This window comes from Opisthorchis viverrini (assembly GCF_000715545.1).
Source record: "Opisthorchis viverrini unplaced genomic scaffold opera_v5_1, whole genome shotgun sequence".
In the NCBI taxonomy this organism is placed as follows: domain Eukaryota; kingdom Metazoa; phylum Platyhelminthes; class Trematoda; order Opisthorchiida; family Opisthorchiidae; genus Opisthorchis; species Opisthorchis viverrini.
Genome location: NW_008751657.1, coordinates 5,221,113 through 5,242,259, shown reverse-complemented (window position 1 = coordinate 5,242,259; position 21,147 = coordinate 5,221,113). Strand labels below are relative to the sequence as shown.

The 21,147-nt window shown below is 42.9% G+C and overlaps 1 protein-coding gene across 1 annotated transcript; it reads left to right on the top strand.

Moving 5' to 3' along the window:
* Positions 1-6,333: 6,333 nt before the first annotated feature.
* Positions 6,334-8,193, top strand: T265_00082 (hypothetical protein; the record flags this gene model as incomplete). The annotated part of the gene is made up of 1 exon (XM_009163739.1): positions 6,334-8,193. The coding sequence occupies one exon, from the start codon at positions 6,334-6,336 to the stop codon at positions 8,191-8,193; it is 1,860 nt and encodes a 619-aa protein (XP_009162003.1).
* Positions 8,194-21,147: the final 12,954 nt, after the last annotated feature.

Genomic DNA, 21,147 nt, shown 5'->3' with positions numbered 1-21,147 from the left:
AACCCTGACAATTCACCAGTAGTCAGATTCTCAACGAAGTTCGATGCGCCTCCTGAACCGGAAAAAAGCTTGATTCCAAATATGCTAGGGTTAAGAGTCTGAAAGCTGAACTCGAAGGTCACCCCGGTGATCGAAATCAGGGAATAGGCAAGTAACGGACTGTTTTCACAATACTGTCTTCATGTTTTACAGTTATCAGGCTTAAAATTATACTTTCATGGTTTGGTAACTAACACGTCCTCCTTGAAGAGCATAAAAAGCTGCGTCCGATAGCCACTAACCAATGATTAGTAGTCGCATTCGCCGAAAATTTGAAGCACACAACATCAGATTATTTTCATCCCCTGCTGCTACTTCCAGTTTCGCTCGATAGTCGCGGGGAGCACGATGCCTCCGGAAACAACGAGCAAATGGGCCACGTGTTTTTCTTGATTTTACACAATCCAGTCATAGATTTATTAAATACATGTGGCTGAATTCTAAGCTACGACGATCGACGAGTGTCTAATGAGGTAAACTTTGTGACCATTCATTTTATGTAGACGTCGACCTGAGTAAGTTAGCACCCGGTTAATACAAGTCCCACACTCGACTTTAGATGGTTCACTTGAATACTCTTGGTGGGATATTGCTGTGATCACAGCGGAATCACAGCTTATCGCTGAGACACCACAAACCAACGGGCGGCTACCAATAAGGCGGTCGAATTCTACACCATCAGCGTTCGGATACCCATGGACCGCAAACTTTTGCAATCAAACACCAGTTAAGTCTTCTTCTCATATGCCTCACATATACAACGGGGTCTATCACGTTTCCATAAAAATCTGATCGAAAATGAACTCAAGATTTACTGTACATTAGAAGTCTACCTTGATTATGAGCCAGTGTGTCTTTGGGACTTGATGTAGTATCCTCGGTTTCTAAGCTCACATAAAGCAAGCAAAAGGACGCTGGTTCGTGGTTAGCCCCAGAAATGTCTTTTGCTTGATAAGGCTTCCCTCAAGAAAACCTTATGAGTCTGTCAAACGGTCAAATGGTGCAATGGCTGCTGTTGTTTGCCGATCTTTTAAAATCAAGTCAAAATCCAACAAGGCTATATGGACTGTACGGTACACTAATTAAAATTCTCTTTTATTCTGGGTAGAATAACGTATATTGATGTGGGCGTACCTCACTGAAAAGGTGGCTATTAAGGTCTGTGACAGCTTTCGAGGTTCTTTATCCATCATACACATCATATACGAGAGATTCATCTGGGTTCTAGGTGAGTGTCTCGCAATACCAAATTTGTTTGCAAATGAATGTATTTCGCTAAACTATAATCCTGCTTTGCAAGAAAGTTTAGAACCTGTTTATCCTATTCATTTCTCAAAAGTTTATTCCGCGTTCAACTTTTGGACACTGGGAGAGGCGACCGTACGGTGAAATTCCAGATGAGCATAGAAAATAGCTTATTCTGATGGTGGCCGGCAGCATCTTCGAACCAGCCATGGACGTGTTTCCATTCCTTGTTCACAGTGTAATGAGCATCCAACTTGTTGAAGCATTGAGCGGCTCCATGAGCAAAGCCTGACTTTCGATGTCCCTGTTGAATTAAGCATGAACACTTGAGCAATTACGCACACAAACAACGACACAACAATTGACAACTTTCCACAAACCACCATCAAATTAGCCCGCATTGACGATTGCGCAGTGGTTGACGAAACATGCATGCAATCATCTGATACTGGCCCTCAGCAATTGTGATAGGACGGGAACACGGGGAGGGTGAACGGCACAACTTTTCAGCATCTACGGCGATCATGAAAAGTGTGACAGACCGAGATATTTAGTCTTTCCGGCACACAGCCTATTGCAAAACTTGGCATGATAAACGTCATATTTTGTTAAAAAATACCCCATTCTCATCTAATGATTTTCCCGCAAACCATATTATTGTACTGGGCCAGAAATTTTGGAACGCTTTGAAGGAATTATGAAATACCCTACGGTAAAGTCGGGTAATTAAATTGCAGAAAAAAGGTGGTTTTTTGTTCCCTGTGATACAGTTTACTCAACAGTGAAATGAAGGTTTGAATGATACCTCTTCCTAGCCAGTCCAAATTTTAAGTTCATCAAAGAGGTTCAGAGTGTTCCTTTGATAGGATTGTTGAAAGTGGTGAAAAAAAAGGAAGAGTGGAAAGACCAAAGTAAGGCATAAAGTGATCTTACTTTTCTTATTCCGGTTTCTAAGTCCAATGATCACTCACTGCTTGCATGCCATTAATAAATCAGAAGACAAACTTCTGACATCCGAATTCAGCACAGAATTTCCTCAGTCCTCCTGCATTTTTGTAAAAGCAAGCGGGAAACGTGTAATTTCGGCTTAAAATGGCTTACTCGCGCATCAAGATCTGTTTCCCTCAGATGTCTTGTTCTCGTGCCATAAATGTTAAATCATTAGCTGAGCGGAATTTCACCCTTTTTAGGGATGTCTTAGTCTTGTGGTTTTTTAAATCGCTTACAAGATATGGTACTTCGGTTTCTATGCACTGAAATAGAGGAAACAGGTGTGTACAAGGTGAAAGATGGTATGACGTTATTGGCCGTTGAGGACAGTTTAAATATTTACAGCTCAACTGGCTTTACTCATGCATAAACCAGCTCTTAAATACTACACCGACCATGAGGCCTGACAACCTAGTGGCTTCTAGCGGAATTTACTATAGGAATGACTTAACAAAATCCCCTGGTTTAATTTGCATTTTAAGTTCAAGGTATAATTTTTTAAGCAGTCGAAATTTTTCTGCAGCACAGCTGCAAATAAGTCGTACTCTTTGTTTAGTTTTTGACTCAACATCCTTATTTCTTCTGTTACGAAAATTCCTGTAGTCACACTCAAAACAAAACAACATGAAAAAGGTTAACTTATTGATGCTACACTGTCTAGCTAACCAATGCGTCATAGGTATATGGACCGAAATTGAGCTTGGTTCAGGCAAACCGATAAATGGTTTAAATTACACAACGTATGAGAATCAAAACCAACTAGGATTGCAGGCGTTTTCACGGAAAAGAACAAGCACGAAGGGGAGCGGTGCATCCAACCTCTGAAATCTAGTGGCCATACAGCTGTCTAATCGATGAGCGTTGTCTGTTCAGCACAGTGGAAAACAACAATCCTATTGTGTTGATTGAACGTGTATGCTAGTTGGGAACAAAATGCTCACTTTGTCACCAGCTGAAGCGGGTACAGTGGGATTTTATCCGTAGCCATTTATTCGTTCTGCTATTTCACCTCATTCGTTGTCTCACCTTCCTCTAAACAGCTTAGATCGTCCTCCACTTGTCCTACCATCACGGAAAACAAACGTCTAACCGAGAACTTCGTGATAAACCGAATCAGACATAAATGGCAAATCATACACTCCTTGTACTCGAAGGCAACTTGACAGTATGACCATAAGCCTTCAATGGCCGTCTGAAACCTTAAATGTATACGATTTCTAGCGGGCAAAAAGTGGAATGTTCTTTTTTATCCATACTGTTTTCCAAAGACACTCAGCCATTTAGACTACCCTTAATAGCTTTATACCAGTGAGCAAAGTTTGTGGAGTCTCTTCGACGGACTGGAACGACCCACACTTTGTCTCAGGGGATAAGGGCGCTTCACTTACCATGAGGTAACCATCTAGGGACCTGGACAAATTCACCCGAAGTCGCAGTCAAACAAATGAACTTTTGTTGACCAGTTAGGTCAAACCACACTTTGAAATGTTTCTAGCGCTGATTACAACCATTAGATCCACTACCGTCCAACCATCCCACCTATTTTAAAGGGTCCGGTAATACGCCCAAGTGGTAAGTTTGGCAAAACTGGAATATAGTGGTCTCTGGGTCGTGGCCGGACCATTGCTTTGGGTGAACGGATTCGTGGGAACCGGAGCTTATTCAGTGTATATACCCCAACTTTGCTCTGCAATATGCTTTTCAATTTACCAAGCGCCAACTTTGACCTTATACTTTTTGAACGACTTTTTCGTGGGCAACCTACCACTCACTTGTCAGCATCATTGCAAACAAATGTAAGCATTGTGCAAACCTTACAATCTCTCTGAGTGTTAGGGGCCTCACTGTTATTCATCTGCACACTAGAACAATCTGTAGTGCAAAATTGTCAGATATTTCTACCTTTCCGAAATTTTCGTAGCAGACAGCAACGTGTTAAGTTGCTGTTAAAACTTGACAGCATTTTGTTTTGCTCAAATATTTCCTATGATTCAAAACAGAGGAAAACAAGACTTTCATCAGATATGCCACTGTGTGATTAGTAACGGAAAGAGATGGACCAAGGTTATATCCTTACTGGCCTCGGCCCGCACTTCCGAGTCAGGGAGATGGTGTGTAAAAGTCTCTACAAATAATCTATTGTTTTCCGACTTGAGCGCATGACCTTTTGTTTGGTTTCCTTAACAAGACTTTCATCAGATATGCCACTGTGTTCGACACACTAGTGATTAGTAACGGGAAGAGATGGACCAAGGTTAAATCCTTACTGGCCTCGGCCCGCATTTCCGAGTCAGGGAGATGGTGTGTAAACGTCTCTACAAACTAATCTATTCTTTTCCGACTTGAACGCATGACCTTTTGTTTGGTTTCCTTACCAGTGCAAATAACGTTTGGATTGCCGAAACTTTCTTCGACATCATCATTATCATTATCATCATCATCATCATCATCGACAGCGTTACATCAGTGCTCAATACTGCTGTTTCGCCGCCGTACAACCTTTATTTTCGTATGTGTGCAGTTCATGGTTGTAGGTGGACTGCGAAACTAACGGGGCACCAACACCTGGACAGTAGGAAGATTAGGGTCCCAAACCAAAGGCTTTGGCTAAAAACCTGGCCGCAAGGCAGCGGTGTTTGGCGGGAGATGCAAATGCATCTCAATTTTTACAGAACAAGTCGCCACACATGCTCCAACCTGGAGGACTAGGAGACTGTGTTCGTCAGACCTCTAACCATTGACCATTCTGGCGTGACAGACTGCGATTGCCAAGCAGTATAGTTCAGTGGGTCACCTAAGTATTCAAACCGTCACAGCACGGTGAGGTCTAGACACTTTCTACTCCAAGAATAAGGAAGATGTCCAAGAAGATATTGTAGTGTTCAAATGCACAACCCAAGCTCAAGGCATCCATCTGTGTCATTTGGATCCAGCGCTGAACCGTACTTTGGGCCCTCACCCATTAACGACCTTCTTCCTTCGTATAAAGAATTCAGACAGGAGCACAGCTGTAGGAGGCGACTTCTTCCGGGTTTCAACCCAAGCTCAAGGCATCCATCTGTGTCACTTGGATCCAGCGCTGAACCGTACTTTGGACCCTCACCAATTAACGACCTTCTTCCTTCGTATAGAAAATTCAGACAGGAGCACAGCTGTAGGAGGTGACTTCTTCCGGGTTTTCCTCGTCTAGAAGGAGGCAGAACATCAGAGGGATTTTACCAGTTATCCTCTATCTGCAGTTTCCATGGGTGTTCCTTTGCCCTTTAGTCACATTCATTTAGGATGCGAAGGTTTTCACCTTCGAAATCAAGATTACGATTACTTGTGGTAAGAAATTGTAACCCACATAGTGGTAAACACTAAACAGTCCAGCAATTACTGCCCAGGCTTCTGCGTGATTTAGCTCATCTTTTAGCCTGATTACTTCTACAAGAGATGATCGGACACCAAACGTGAAGATCATGCTGAAAGGATCCAGTGAATTTATAAGCTCCCTCTTCAACTCTTGAACGTTTTCAGACCCATATGAGCAATTAGACCATTAAATTAAGCTTTTATACTCACCATTCCAACGCACAATTCAAACCATTGGTTTTGTCCGCTTGATAGTCCTTAAACCAAGAGAAAAGTCAACAGGCCGGCTTACATACGTGTACTTCAGTAACTTTTTGTTCACTCGATAAGGCTGAGAAATAGGATTTTCTGCCAGACTCACCGTGAAAAGGACAAATGCGAAACCTTGTTTCCAAAAGGGTTATGATGGTGTGATGAGATATGGTATGATAATGCACCATTAAGGTAATTTCATTTTATTTTTTGTATTCTCTTATATATTACCATACTCATTGGCATCTTTCTGTTCTTTCTGTTACGAATCCCTGGTAAGTTAACGGATCAAAAAGTGGTAATGAAAGAAATAAGAGCAGGTTCCTTTGTCATCTGTTAGCCATACACAAGTTCTCCATTATCCTTCGGCTAATATTTAGATCTTCATGATAAATATGTAGCTACGAAATCTTTCTCCCTCAACAGGTGAAAGTTTGGTTTCAAAACAGAAGAATGAAAAAGAAGAAACTTCAGTCGCGTAATCCCAGCGTCGGTGGATGCGGCGGTGTTTCAGGGAATTTTTCGGAAACCGATGGTGACATGATCACAAAAGAAGGGTTTGACGTTGGGCTGGAAGTTGATGATTTGTCAGGCAGCGGTGAGGATTCGCAGCACTATCTGGACGCGAATGCTACACACCGAGAAGCTTCTCCTCCATTTTACAGGCATGCGTCCCATTCCGACGGAGACAATGACGATATTCAATTCACCGATGGTCGAGGAAAAGAGCAAAGCAAGGATGAATCCATGAAAAAATTGGATATGATAAGATTTGCCGAAGGAAAGATGTTACTTAACTCTATGTTACCACAATCGCCGTCTAAATCGGTTCCACTTTCTTGTGCTCTACACGGATTGGGTAGGGTTTCTCCAGAGTTGGGCCGGAGACTTTCTCAAACAGAGCGATTTGTCGGGGACACAGAAATTACAGCATCATTACTGCAAAACAAAAATCTGGATTTCATGAACCAAATGTTGCGCAGCTGCGTTGCACAAAGTGAGGAAAGACAGAATTTACAAGAAAACCAGTCCATTTCACAAAGAGGAACGCCAGATGACCAATGGAGTAAACAACACCTTGTCGAATCGAGTACCCAACCTAGCACAGCAACACAGATACAAATGTGTCAACATATTGGTGATTCCGAGAAGGCATGTGCTGCTCTAACCAGTACCCCAGGTTGGCAAAATAACGTAGTTAACGCAACCCTGCGTGACCAAGATATTTTCAAAGCAAGTTATCAACATCCCAGTCTTAATTCACTCCCACATTCAATTTCTCACTTGAAGGACAGTGAGTACTCTTCAAACACTTTCGAAAGTGTGGCGGCCCAAAAATTGTTTTCTGGATCTGTACCCACCAGCATTACCATATGTCAACCACCACTATCCACCTATAATTCCAACTCGGTCATCACGGAGAGCTCGGTTTATTCAAATCGCTTTCACTCCCCTAATTCAGGACTGTTGGGAATTTCTCAAGATGCCTTTCTTCGACAGTGTCTCTCTTTTGACGGAGAGCTCGGCGTGACCGACAGAATAGAACCGAATGAGGTCAAAAGTCTGGTTGATTCGGAATCATCAGAACGCCAAAAGTACTCAGTATCACAAGCGTTTGATCCAGCAACCAACTACTCTCAAAACCGTTGTTCCATTGCCCAGCGGTTCCCATTTGTGGACATTTCGGCGTTTGGGATAAGGCACTACACACATGAAGGAAACTATCCATATCCAACAACATTTGAGAGCTACGTGACTCCCGTGGTAGCACCTCAGTTAGCTGAGCATGATACACTTTACGGGCGACCGTTTAGTCTGGAGGATCCCTCGAACACTTCGGTATCAGCACATTGTGTGGATCCTTATGTTCAAGCAGATGAAAAGCGAAACTACAAGAACGCACAGTTATTCAACGAAAGCTCAGTCTGTGCCATTTCTGGAGCGAGTACTTATTTAAATTCCAGCTGCCGAACCACGTCATTGAGTACAAACTCATGCTCTCAACTATTCGGAGGAGATAGCATAAGTTCTCCAGATTGTGTTCTACCCAGTTCTGTGCACTTCCAGTCAAATCATTTCCGACCGGGTTTTGGAACCGACCCCGATAATGACTATGCAGCGTTTTACAATACCTACCCAGCGTCAAAGCCCCTCTGTGGTTCCACAACCTTTCCTCATTTCACCCATTCAGTTCCGGGACCGATGGTGGACCTTTTCGGATCACCCGGAAACCAGTCTTTCATTCCACACTCGACATCAACCATACCTTTTCAGTTGTTTGCGAAACAAAATTCTGTTGATTTACCCTCCTAACTTGATTAAAAATACCTCAATGCATAGGCGATCGATTTCCTACAAAGCGAGCCTCATCTGTCTTACAGTTTATTGAAACCGAAACGAAAAACGCTGACATGTGAATTTCTTTAATCCTTCAAAACCTCACTTATCTTCAATCCGCCAATGCACAGGGTCATCGGTTTCGCGAGTTGTTGTCTTGTCGTTAACGGTATGAACTATTTTTTCTTCATTTCTGTGGAACTATCACTCCTGTAAATTAATTTTATCCAAGCACACTTTCAAGAATTGTCCAAATTGACTGTGTTCTGTCTGCTCGTAGCGAAGTGCCGCTATCGATCTACTGAGACCTCACCTTTATCCGGCCGAAATATCCATTCACATATTTGGTGGGAGAGTATGGAACGGAAGTAGCCAAACCGTCCTTGCTAGTTGATCTGAGTGCCTTCGCCAAGCACACCACCCACTAGAAGTCCTCGTTTCCGTGTCACACGTACCAAGCCACGTAACCGTTAGCTACTTATTCCCTCCTCTAAGCTCAGGTTATTCCCGTATACGGCCATCTAATTCCGGTAAATCGTCAAAGTATGCCTAGATTTCAAAGGTTTTAACTGAAGTGACGAAATAAATAACAAGGAAGCATCGCCACAGGACCTAGGCCATTTCGAAGATGCTGACTGATGGCTGCATGGTCGTTTATTTTGCTTCATTGAACACACTCACTTGCTGTGTAGTAGCACACTGAAATTGTTATATGTGAAAGTTGGGTTTTCTTTCCCAGTCACTTCGTGATTTCGCTGTAATAATGTGAAATTAGAAATCCCGACCAAAAACATTGTGTGACTGAAGATTAAATTGGAACCACACGACCCGAAACTCCAATATATTGTGGAACAATCGCTTTTTATACCAGACTTACCTATAGACGAAATTCCTCAAGCCCCTACATCGCTTGGCATAGCTGGAGAGGGCATAATTTTTAAAAATTTGTTGTCAGTAGCTAATCTAAACGATTATCTAGTCAACCCCCCCACGAGCACATAGTGTTCAATTCTATCGCTAACCGTCAGTAGGCCAGGAAACGATTCTAAGCGCATTCATCTTTGGACATTAGTATCTACAAACGTAGGACCAGGAAAGTGACTTACAGTTGATCTAACAGGCAGCCACATGGATCGATAATTTCTTTTCCAAAGAACTTGTCCCACAAAAATCCTGCTGGAGCTCATCAAGAGAAAACTCTTCCCGCATTGTGAGCGCTGGGTTACCATTATCATCCGAAAAAGCATTATCTAAGCTAGCCTGTAAGGGCGTGCCTAATGATGTGATCCAGGTTCTCGCACATTCCATGCGTTCCTTAATCACATTTATAAGATTTTGACTTGCCGTGCTCTTTGAGCTTAGTGTACAACCACTTGGTGTTCTACGCACTAAACGGCTGTTCCTGTTCTTAGGCAAACACCAATTAAGACACGCGAATTCTGCCTCCTCGTCTTTCGGTCCGACCTAACACAACGATGCTAACAGGCATTAGTACTACCTCCTACGGCTTCTCACCAACTACGAAATTTTCCTCTCCATTCGGTATTCCCTTAATCTTTTCCGTACCAAACTGATTGTGATGAACACATGGGCCCCAATTTCCGCCGTTTGTTCGATGCTCTACGTCCCACCGCACAGTCGGGGGACAGTAAGTAGCACAGAATTGCTTTTAACCGGAAAAGCGCATGGGAATTCTCCTCAGGATTGTTAACCCACAAGCACATATCTCAGAACCAAACAAAATAGATTTGGTAGCATAAATGCGCTGCCAGCTTTGCCGATAGCTTAACTGGTTTATGACGAAGAATTCCAATTCTTGGCTATCCCACTGGTTCGGTGACTCAGCTTGATCAACAGACCTGCGAAACCCTTTTTCACATGCACTCATCCATCGCCTGTAGCAGTGAGCTATAAAAACTCTATTTTGTCATCCTGAGGCATCGCGTGAACAAAAAGACACCCGTATTGCACTGAGACAGGATTCAGGCTATACATGTTCCCTGTTGAGCATATGAGACTAGTAAGTTCAGTTTAACATCTACTAAGGTTTATCTGTTGGGCAGTCGGGATCCAAAGGGATTTCAAGCGGGTAAAGTGTTTTGAAAATGGGTAGGAGTTAATCTAGAACTGTTGACTTTGCCATGTATATGTATGTGTGTCGAAGCTTTACATCTCGTCAACAGGATAAATACTTCGTGATGGTTGCTGGTCCTGAATTGGAGGATTCACACTGCTGTTAAGCAAGGATTTCTTGTATGCGTGGAATAAGCTAAATCCTCTCTGGCAATTGCTAAAACAGAAACAACCTCTTCAAAAGGTATGCCCAGCCAATCAAGAACCCAATAGATTACATCAGTAGTCATCTAGTGGTTGTACTACTTCTGTTCAAGAGGAACCAAACTCTCGATACAAATGGGAGTTGGTCAGATTGGGTGAGGGCAATAAAATTACACATTCCAGTTTCTGGAGTTCACATTTGTGAATCTGGAATTTGGCCTTCATTTTACCCCATTTAATCAGATACGCACATGCGCATAAACCCGTGTTGTATTTGCGTCTATTGATTAATTCATTCGGTCTCTGCTTGAGCCGTGTTTGTGCACCAGTCAAAACGTTTTTGTTCTGGTGATCAGCTGCAGTTCTCACGCAGTCACTCGCGCACCAGTGATCCTACCCCTCGCTATCTGATCACTTTATCATTTTCAAAGCGACAACAAACCCTGGTAACGATTCTTCTTTATCGCGCGTTTAAAATAGACTGATAGAATGCTATGGATTCTGAAACCCAATTGCTCACTGAAAAGTAGTTTTTCAACTACAGTCTAAGATGATTCGTCAGCCCCCGACTACCGATTCTTCATATGACCAGAGGAAAAGCGATCTGACTTATAGTGACCTCTATGGAGACAACACTGTCAACTGTAAATTAGTAGCTCGTGGTGGTTCCAAGACAAACTTGTAAAACCGCTGGCATTTTAAGCCATCGTTTGCCGAGCTCACGGTCCATCAAGAAGTCAGTACGTGCAAACTTCATCAAACATTGCATACACAAGTCTAACAGATGGTGTCTACTATTTCAACAAATGGTGTATTCACAAAGATGGGTCGCTCCACAGTTTTCTAAACAGACTAACCGAACATTGAGCAGAACAGCAAGTTCGTCGCTTAGCAAAGACCATCTTAAAGGTTAACTGACATACTTTCGCCAAATACACTCAGTTCCGCACCATATTGGTTTAATGTTCGTTCAGGAAAGTCATGGGTGAAGGTCACAAGCCTCGAATTCTAACATTTGCTGAGGAGGGGTTCCTATCAACTTTGTGTTAACAGAGGTTGTTTTTATGCTCTCTTGGACATGGTTAGACGAGACTGGGCTACTAATCCTTAGACGTGCGCAAAATGCCTTGCTTTCTTATAACCGTTCTTTTGTTTTATGGTTTCCATGTCTAATACTGTCTGGGAGATACTGTAGTTTAGGTTAAGAACAGAGATATTATATCATCGGTTTTCGGTACCCCATAGGATCTTCTTTTGTCGGAGCTTTGTTCACTTCTCCGAAATATATTTGACTGAGGTACGGCATTCTGGTTGCCTGGTTACAGTTGGTTCCTCCCTGACTAAGTTCACCTGCCAGACTACCTGTATGCATTTTCGCCATTACTTCATCACCTTGGCCCAAATGTGTCTGCGACCGGGGCACCACGGCTATGACCCTAAATAACCGCCGCGCGGCACACAACAGCCCGAAACAATAAATTTGCGCTGTCTGTAGGGTTAGCGAGAATTTTTGACAAAGGCTGACAGCACTTTGTTTAATAGACATGAACTACAAATGTGCCGTGCCTAACAAAGTCGGGTCGAACAGGTGCAATCTCAGGCTAGGCCAGTTCGGGATGCAGGTACAACACTAACTCAATGTTTTTACCGGAATCGGTGGTTCCAACGGAGTGTGCCGTATGCTTTTGTTATTGTATCTTATGAATTAACAACGACAACCACTCATTTTGGACGTTCAAATGTAAACAATTTTGAACTTCCGATGCAGCTTGTCGACCTACCAGTGCAGACGAAGTCATAAACGAATTCATAAGCAACGTTGTTTCTCAAAAATGCTCACCCAGTTTTGAGGCGAATCACATGGCATAAAACGACCAGTTAGTCTATGTACGAAGTTGGTAGCCACTTTGAAAAAGTTTTCTCATTATCTGATCATTATTCATTTGTTTTGCACATCGAACCCTGTTTGGTGACCAGCGGAACTACAATTAAGTCTCAGAAACTGCCTTTCGGATGCAGTCCTTAATTTCGCCTGAAGAAAAAACCGCCGATTATGACATACACTGCTTCGGGGAATAAGCCCTCTTTTAAGTATTTGGTTGGTTCCCGAAAGATATAGATCTTTTTTTAGTTTTTAAGTCTACGGTGATATTCTGACTTACATTAGAAACTGTTTAAAGTATTTCGAGCTTCTAAATTTCAAGAAGATTGCAGACTGTCAGAATTATATATCAATTGAATAGAGAGTAGAAAATGAACATAAGTGGACTGTGAGTTTACTTGCCAGGTGCAGATCCCAGATGCCGTTGCAGGTGTGACACGCTTCGGCACAGAGTTGTTACCAATCTAGGGTACCTTATGAGTGAGTCAAACTGCCGCTGAAAAACGGTTGGAGTTTGATGGCATGGGGATCACAGCCGGGAGTCGAAGGACTAGATTAGCATCGGTCAACCAACCATAATCTGATTTCGTCAATCGGGGCACTGTGCTGAAAGTTACCTCAGTGCCTAGAAGATCATTTAAAACCTGGTAATGAAGACGAACGCGTTGTGCATGAAGGTAAGGCCAAAGTACGTGCTGGTTGGTTAACGAGCAACAACAAGTTAACTATCGCCTGGTGGAAAAGGCACAGTTTATTTCGCAGGAAAATACTAGGCATTATCCATTGTCCACATAATGGTTTGCTTACGATGATTTTGTGAACACTGGTCGGGAGAAGTTGTATGCTTTTTCCCTGTATCCGGTACAGCAGATGGTACTTTTCAGTAGTGCATTAGTTTATAACGTCTTCTTTTCCTGTCATCTGTCAATACGAAAAACGCCAGGATGATACTACAACGCGAGAACGTGACATCTCATCGTGCAGCCTTACTGTATAGTGGTAGTAGTTTCGTGGTTTCTGAAAGTTTGGTTTCCAACTCCATATCGCAATGGAGTGGAGCTTTCGGGGAAAATTTGCCTTCCGCCTAAAAGCGTAGTGTACATGCCTTCAATCGCAAATCTGTAACGGTCTTAAGAACTTTTTATTTGGCATGTAAACTGGGAGGAGAAGGTCAAATAGAACTACTTCTAGTATCTAAAAAACTCATTCAGTAAAAAGATACTACAATGAGTCCCACCCGCTCTACATTGTAAATGTGCCTTCAGCGACATTTGCCGATGATTAGTCAATGCAATCTCCAGTAAAATATGTGGCAGATACACCGGAGAATTTGATATAGTATTTGCACATTCGGTTGGTTCGATTAGGTTTTCTGTCCACAGACTGGTTCACAATTTACAAGATGTGCTTTCCTCGTATAAGAACTATATTCGCCTCGAAGTATGTGATATATTTTCAAATGTCACGTTATAATCGTAGCAGTATGTGACAACTTACTGCCTGTGACACAATTCATGGTGGTGCGCGAATGCATCGTGCACTGAGAACAGAAAGATATTCTTACTATGCTGTCCAGATTCAAGGTGCTAGGACGGTATGGTTGCCTTGAGAACTTTTGGGAAACAGAGTTACATATGGACAAAAACGAATGACTGACTTTCATCAGTGGATCATCCGTGTTCACCTCAAAATGTGCGAACAGCTTAATTCTTCTGTTTGGAGCAACCCAGCGGTGTCAACTAAAGCAAGTTGATTAGGAAAACCAAGAGAGAGCAAACTATCTTCACGGACCAACGTCCCTTATTTTTTTCAATCCCGTACATATGTATACTCTCTCTAGTTATTCACTATTTAGTGAATTATTTATTCACTATTTGGTAAGTCTTTCTTCCTGGATTAGTAATTTCCCTCGATCATTATTGCCACCTTCCCGGAAACGATCGCAATTATGTGGTAAATCCTTGGGGGAAGCTAGCCTTCTGTATCGCTGGATTTTGCCAACGCAGGCGAAAATACCATAGGAGTGTTCCGTGTCAGAGTGAAAATCAGTTTTGGCTTTATCAGGAGCCAAAGACGCTACCTGCCTAAAGACAGTAGCTAAGTACTCTAAACAAGTACAATACGGCTACAGAAAAAGTTTTTTAGACGGTAGCCATTTGAACAACGCTCACCAGTTAATGTAATGTAGTTAAACAAGAACCAAAAATGCGTACGGTTCACCGCCCTATGTTGACCAGAAAACACTAGTTTAAAATATGGTAAACACTTCGTCTCTCTACGCCTACATGAAAATTCGTGTCCTACCCCACCCCCCATGACAACCGCACTTCAGTGAGGTAACTAGGCTTCCGTAGTCCACTTGTTCCAAACACGAGTCTTAGAGGTGACAGATTTCCCCATATTCTCACGTGGATCCCATGAATCGCTGCAGTGGGAATTCCTGGGCTAAACTACACGTGTCAGCGTCAGAGACAAACACACCGATTATTCCTCAGCGCATCAGTCTCAGCAGACATTTGTCTTGTTGGATGACCTCTGTCATCATGACACAACTGTTAATAAACTGGGACTGAATGACAACAAGGCAGACGAATTTTTCTGTGTAGGAAGAGGGGTGACCTTTGCCTTTGCACATGTTGATTATTAAACAGTATGCTACTGGGGGGTGACTCAAGACGAAATCTAAAGTTGCTGTGGAATGAATGTTTAGAGATGTGTGACAACGAACAGCTGAAAGCCATCTTTTTCTGCATAGGGTCTCTTCTGACTATGGTAATTCTGATGGGTCGGATGAATTTCATTTTTCCCTGCTTTAGTTTACAATCCTAGATTGCCCCTTCATTTGGACCGTTTCTTCCGAGAAAGACGAGGTAGGAATAAACGCCGATCGGTCGGGTTCGCAAGCCTGTGGCTTGTCACGGCGTGCAGACCTAAATTGTGTACAAAACAGAGCAATACATACATAAATTTTGTGATGACATCCTCGGGTCAGTCAGAACATGAAAAATCTGTTTTGAATAATGACATCATTTTAGCACATCAACCTTGAAGGTAAGCGGAGAAAATACTGCCAGTTCTTCCTAATCCTAGGTAGGATATAGGTAGGAGATATAAGGGATGGGGTCGGACGCAGAACAGGATCTCGAAAACTTATCTGTGACTGAAAGTAATGGAGCATGATTTAACTGATCAGCTTTGCCTTGTCTGGGCTAGAGGACGTTCATGAACACTCTCGCACTTTGACACTTGGCATCTATCCTGACAGCCTTTCTGGGCTGCACTGAGGTCACTTAGGTCTGTCGAATGGAACGAACGTATTTTTAACCTGTCGACCGGATGAAGTCGATAGGTAATGTTTTGTTATCAATCATAGAATAGAGTTTAAGATTCCCCTTAGAGTCAGAAAAACAGTCACTAGATCATCATCAGTAAATCTTCAAACAATGCCTATATGAATGAATACAAACTGCCACATGGTTTGAATTGAACCTGTGCGAAACGCCACTTTTGATTCAGACGAACATAAAATGAATGATAAATGGGCCTCGATTTCTCTGCAGTAAGAAGATAATACCGAAATCATTAGCAAGTGACATCCGGGGTAATCGACAACCATAACACCAGAAGTGAATTCACAGCTAACTAGAACACAAATGAGTAGAACATGCAACATAATACGGCACTAGTTTTTTAAGCTTTACTGGTCAGCCTGAATATACAGTTTTAAAAAATGACCTTTCAGTCGCCCATCAACCACGCATTCTTGTTTTCTTTGTTGCCTAGTTTCCCAAACCCGATCACCCAATGCCTGAATGGATCAAACGTACAGGTCTAGGATCATACACCAAGGAACTCGTCGACAGAAACGGACATATTATGGGTATATGCGTCGTATGGCGGTCATAGCCTTTGCATAAAGAACCGACATAACACGAAATTGCCCCATTTCCGAATAGAAACCATCCAAGAATATCACTGACGTCAGGTTCTTAAGGCGAAGGTGAACCGACCGTGGGATATAGTTTGTGTAAGGGAAGCATTCTTGTTTCTTCCAGCCCAGGATATGTATAAAACGAGTCCACCTAGATGCTAACAAAGAACCCTCCGCAAAGGCACCGACACTGATATTCTTATTATTGTTTGTTTCGGTATCAACAAGCTGGGAGGTAAAACCAGATAACCATGTTGTCTCCTCTGATCTTTCACTCATGTATCAGTTTGTCGTTGTTCCGTCCGGAGTGCGGTGTTCCAGCTATCTTACTGCAATTACTACTACTCCCTGTAATAACTTCCTCTCCATTACAGCCGGAAGTTTGCGCATGGGATTCTCAATATATAGGCTGTTTATCCCTTCGAGCTACCAGCTCCATTCCTCCGCAAACAAACTATCTTATTTTTGGGCGTACCGTGTTGTAAAGATGCATCACCAGATTAAATCCCACTATATCTTTGAAGGAATACACTCATTTCTAAATTGTTGCTGGTAACAGGAGACTCAGCTAAATCCCTCATTTGCGATATGCATCAACTGAATGCGTCGCACACAAATCGCCCCAGTTGACACCACATTCGAGACACCACCATATATTTCCTTGACAGAGCACACTGCTCATAGGATTGATGAAAACTCTAAGTAGTGTATAAAGTCAGGTTATTACACTGTGACAACTCGAATAGCTTGCCATATGAGCTATCATATGGCAGTTCATCGGCCAATTGTCGCTAAGAGCAAGCGAAACCTATGAGCTTTCTCAGTGCATTAGATGTTTTTACGTAAGTTTTTGACAGTGCTGGTCACACCAGTGTGGCCGTTTCTAGTGAATTCTTTCCCAACGTGTCATTTGAGACTGCTGCATTGCTATGATCTGCAAGTCGGCAAAGATCGCACAATATGGAGAGAGGGATTTGGCACGTTTTGACATGGAACAGTGGGCGTTTATCTACTTCTGAAAGGTGGTACTGGGGCTACAGAGCTTGTTGTCTTCCAGATCTGGTTATTGCATTCCTACGTGCGTACTCCTTTCCTTTCGTTTCATCCTAAGCAAGTCAGCGGGTAACTGTTTCTCTACTGGTCCACGCCCTATAGTTCGATCAGGATAGTGAGAGTAGTTTTTCCACATTTTCTAGTCTTACGGCAGTTCAGTGAGCGTGTGCCTGTGCATCCGTGCGTCTTCATATGTGTATTCACACATGTGGAGCTGTACATATCTGTGGAAGAAAATACTGGGCATCGTCCTAGCGTTGGTTTCGCTCACTCTCCTAATGATAACCGCAAAAGCTGGGCAACCGAGATGAGGGTTGGGGGTGGATGTGGAGCTGAAGTAGAGAAGACAGGGAGTGCTGATGCCTCATGTGACTAAACAATGCGGAATGCTAAGATTTTATGGGTATTTAATGGCCCTCCGGAGACGACGACCAAGGGCAACAGATGTCATGCTTGCGTTAGATTGTGCGCTCGTGTATGTGTGTGTGTGTGTGTGTGTGTGTGCACGCGCACTGTTCGCCTTGAGCTTTGCGTGTGTGAATGTGCTCAAGCAAACAGGCACAGTCACAGCATAAGGAGGCGCACGAGATCTCAGAACGTCATCCAATCCATCAGAACGAGGCTTGGTTGATGATGAGAGTCAGTGGGAAAAAGTGAGTCGAAAAGAGACTCGCTTAGACTGTAAGTTGGAATCCGTACACATGGTGTCATAAACTTATTCGGAGAAACCAAGGCGGATAAAGTTGTAGCGGCATTCTATGTTTAAACATGGTTCTAAAACGTATTCCATGATTAATGCACTGAAGTCAGACATGATCGATATCATTTTCATGTACCTTTCTTTCTACCTTACTCTTGAAAGCCCACACTTCTTTAGATGATTACTGGAAGGGTGAGCTGGGTTAATCATGAATTACCGCATCCTACGGTTGTTGGCTGCTGTTCTACAGGGCACACTGTCCTGGTGAACGGACCAGTCAAGTTATCATTGCGATCCCCTCTGAAGACAGTGCAGCCAACTGTCAACCTTTCGTTGATAAGATACTACTTGTACAATCGATTAGAACTCCGACAGACCTGCGAATAGTGTAGTAACGTAGAAAAATACTTCGCAATATTGAATACTGGCCCAATTCAAGTGTGATGCTGCGTTTGCTTAGCACAAACAAATAACCCACTTGCGTCTCATTTGAGTCATCCACTGCCGTGATTTTAATTTGAAGAGGAATGCTCCCCTCCATCATGGGTGGTGGCCCATGGTGATTGAAAGTTTTAGGCATAACTGGCATAGTTGGAATTATCTTTGGTCCCGCTCTGAGTGATGACCAGTTCAGGCATAGGACACAGGTCAGTTCTCTTGGTTCGTGGTTGGTCACTTATGCTTCATAGTAAACATCTCAATCACAGCACGTAGGAAAAATTGGATGCCTCGTCTAAACAACGTTAAGTCACTAGGCAATTCCACGTCCAATGAGTGAGTTGTCTTCTTCTGGAACAAATGGGCATGGATATTCCGGTAAATACACACACTAACTAGTTTTGTTCATGCCGTGTAGAACGATCCTGACGGCAACGGCGAAACTGGTTGTGTGCTGTCACCGAGTTTTCAGCAAGCCTACGTGTAGTCTGATCCAAGAATATCGTACCGAATGAAGCGCCAGGCGACCTGATGCAGCACGCTCAGTTGATGCGGAGAATCTCTGAAAAAGAGATTCGGCTGAGTTCCAGATGAGTCTCCCATGAGGACTGAATAGGCACGCAAATGAGCGCATTTGTAGGTTTACGTGCGACAAATGGGCATGGATATTCCGGTAAATACGCACACTAACTAGTTTTGTTCATGCCATGTAGAACGATCTCCCACGAGGACCGAATTGGCACGCAAATGAGCGTATTTGTAGGTTTACGTGCAATTTTGGTTGAATTAGGATATAAGGTTGACGGACGCTCGGAGGACTGCGCCTTCCTGTTGAGCCCCAAGAACATACGTGCAATTTTGGTTGAATTAGGATATAAGGTTGACGGACACTCGGAGGACTGCGCCTCCCTGTTGAGCCCCAAGAACAGTGAAACCCGCTGTCGAAAAGTTTTCAGGAACATTGTGGATAGTTTTATTTCAAGGGTAGGATTTTGTTGATCTTGACATGATGGAGTCTTGTCTTATCTCTAACCTTAAACTATGCTTATGTGGAACCAAGTAAGTTTCCGGTAACCCCTTGTGCATCATGATAAAGAAAGACTCAATGTTCACACCCTTACCTTCCTCCTCCTTGAACACCGCAAGTGGCCAGATAGGTCGTTTCAAGTTGCAACTATCCTTTCTACAGATCCTTGAGGATGTCTTTCTATCATCAGACAGCCCTAGTTTCCCCAAAAGTTACTTCTGTAGTTTTAACCGAATATTTGCCTATAACAAATGGGAACTGTGTGTGACGACGTTTAGTCTGTAGCCTTTAAATCATTCTTGGACATACCAGGGACCGGAATGAGAATAGGCTCAAAAAGGTGCGTGTTTAGGATGGTTTGGAAAGGATCTTTCAAGGGAAATAACTCCAGGCTTCAATAAAATCTGCAGATCCAATTGGTTGGTTTTTGTTAGTAATGCTTGGTTGCAAACGTTTCGTATCTCAAATTGAACTGAAGTTGCGATTTGCGAGATGAGATTTGTTAGATAAGTCTTGCCAGCTGTCTTAAAACCCATCAAACAAGACATACCTTTACCTAAAACAGACAGAACGAGTTTGAGGTGCTTGTTACGATCCTGCTATTCGTGCTAACCCGGCCTAGGATGGGACGAGGCTGTTGCAACTCAAAGAGTTACGAAGGTTGTTAGCTTCATAGCCTCATAAATAGACAACCATTTATGGAATGGCCATGAACATTTCCTTCTCAAAAAAATCTTTAGTTTACTGCTTAAATGATGCACGTTCCTGTTCATTACGACTGGCAGCAAATAAAGTGATGGTTATGTAAACATTGCTTTGACTATGTCGTCTGTGTAACCGTTTTTTGATTGCCTCAGATAAGGACGGTTAATAGGTCAGCTAAAACATCCTTTCGACGCCTAGCTGCCATACCACCGGAGGAAAGCACGACGGTCGAGATACTGTCAGCACGCCTAAGGCTAGACAGGAGTGGCGATGATGTCAGAGTTGATTTCGAACCGCTGAATTTCAGGTCCATTATTTCGCGCCTTAATCAGTGAGCTATTTAGAGCTCATCTGTTTTATGTATTGAATTCAGTATAGGATACATAGTGACAAGATTTCTTCTCAGATTTCTTTACAGCGAAAAATATTTTCAGATGTATGCAGCGTGGCTTCGAAAAATGCCCATGGGTATTTCCACCAACAGCAGTTCGCGAATAAACATTCGACGCATCCTCTAGCTTTTGACCTAATTCTGACTATGCATTTTGTTCTGATCAATACCGATCTTCCTACAGAACTGTGAAGAGCCTAATTCATGACTGTCGTGAGGGCTTAAGAATGACCGCAGATTGACGGGTGAAGTTGGTCTATATCGGGTTTGGCGGAATAATAAACAAGCTAGTAAGGTCGTAACGCGATAAATGGTTTTTAATTTGCGATTTTTAATGATTCACCAAACGTTTGTTTTCACACACAGTTTGGCCTAAGTAACCGATGTGCCTACAACAACGATATGTTTTTGCTCCCCGCTATTCCACTCGTTAGACGTAATCCGGACACGTGTCGTCTGACAGGGCCCGGGTGATTTGAACAAGACTGGGAGTATCATAGCGACGACACATTTTTATGACCCATCG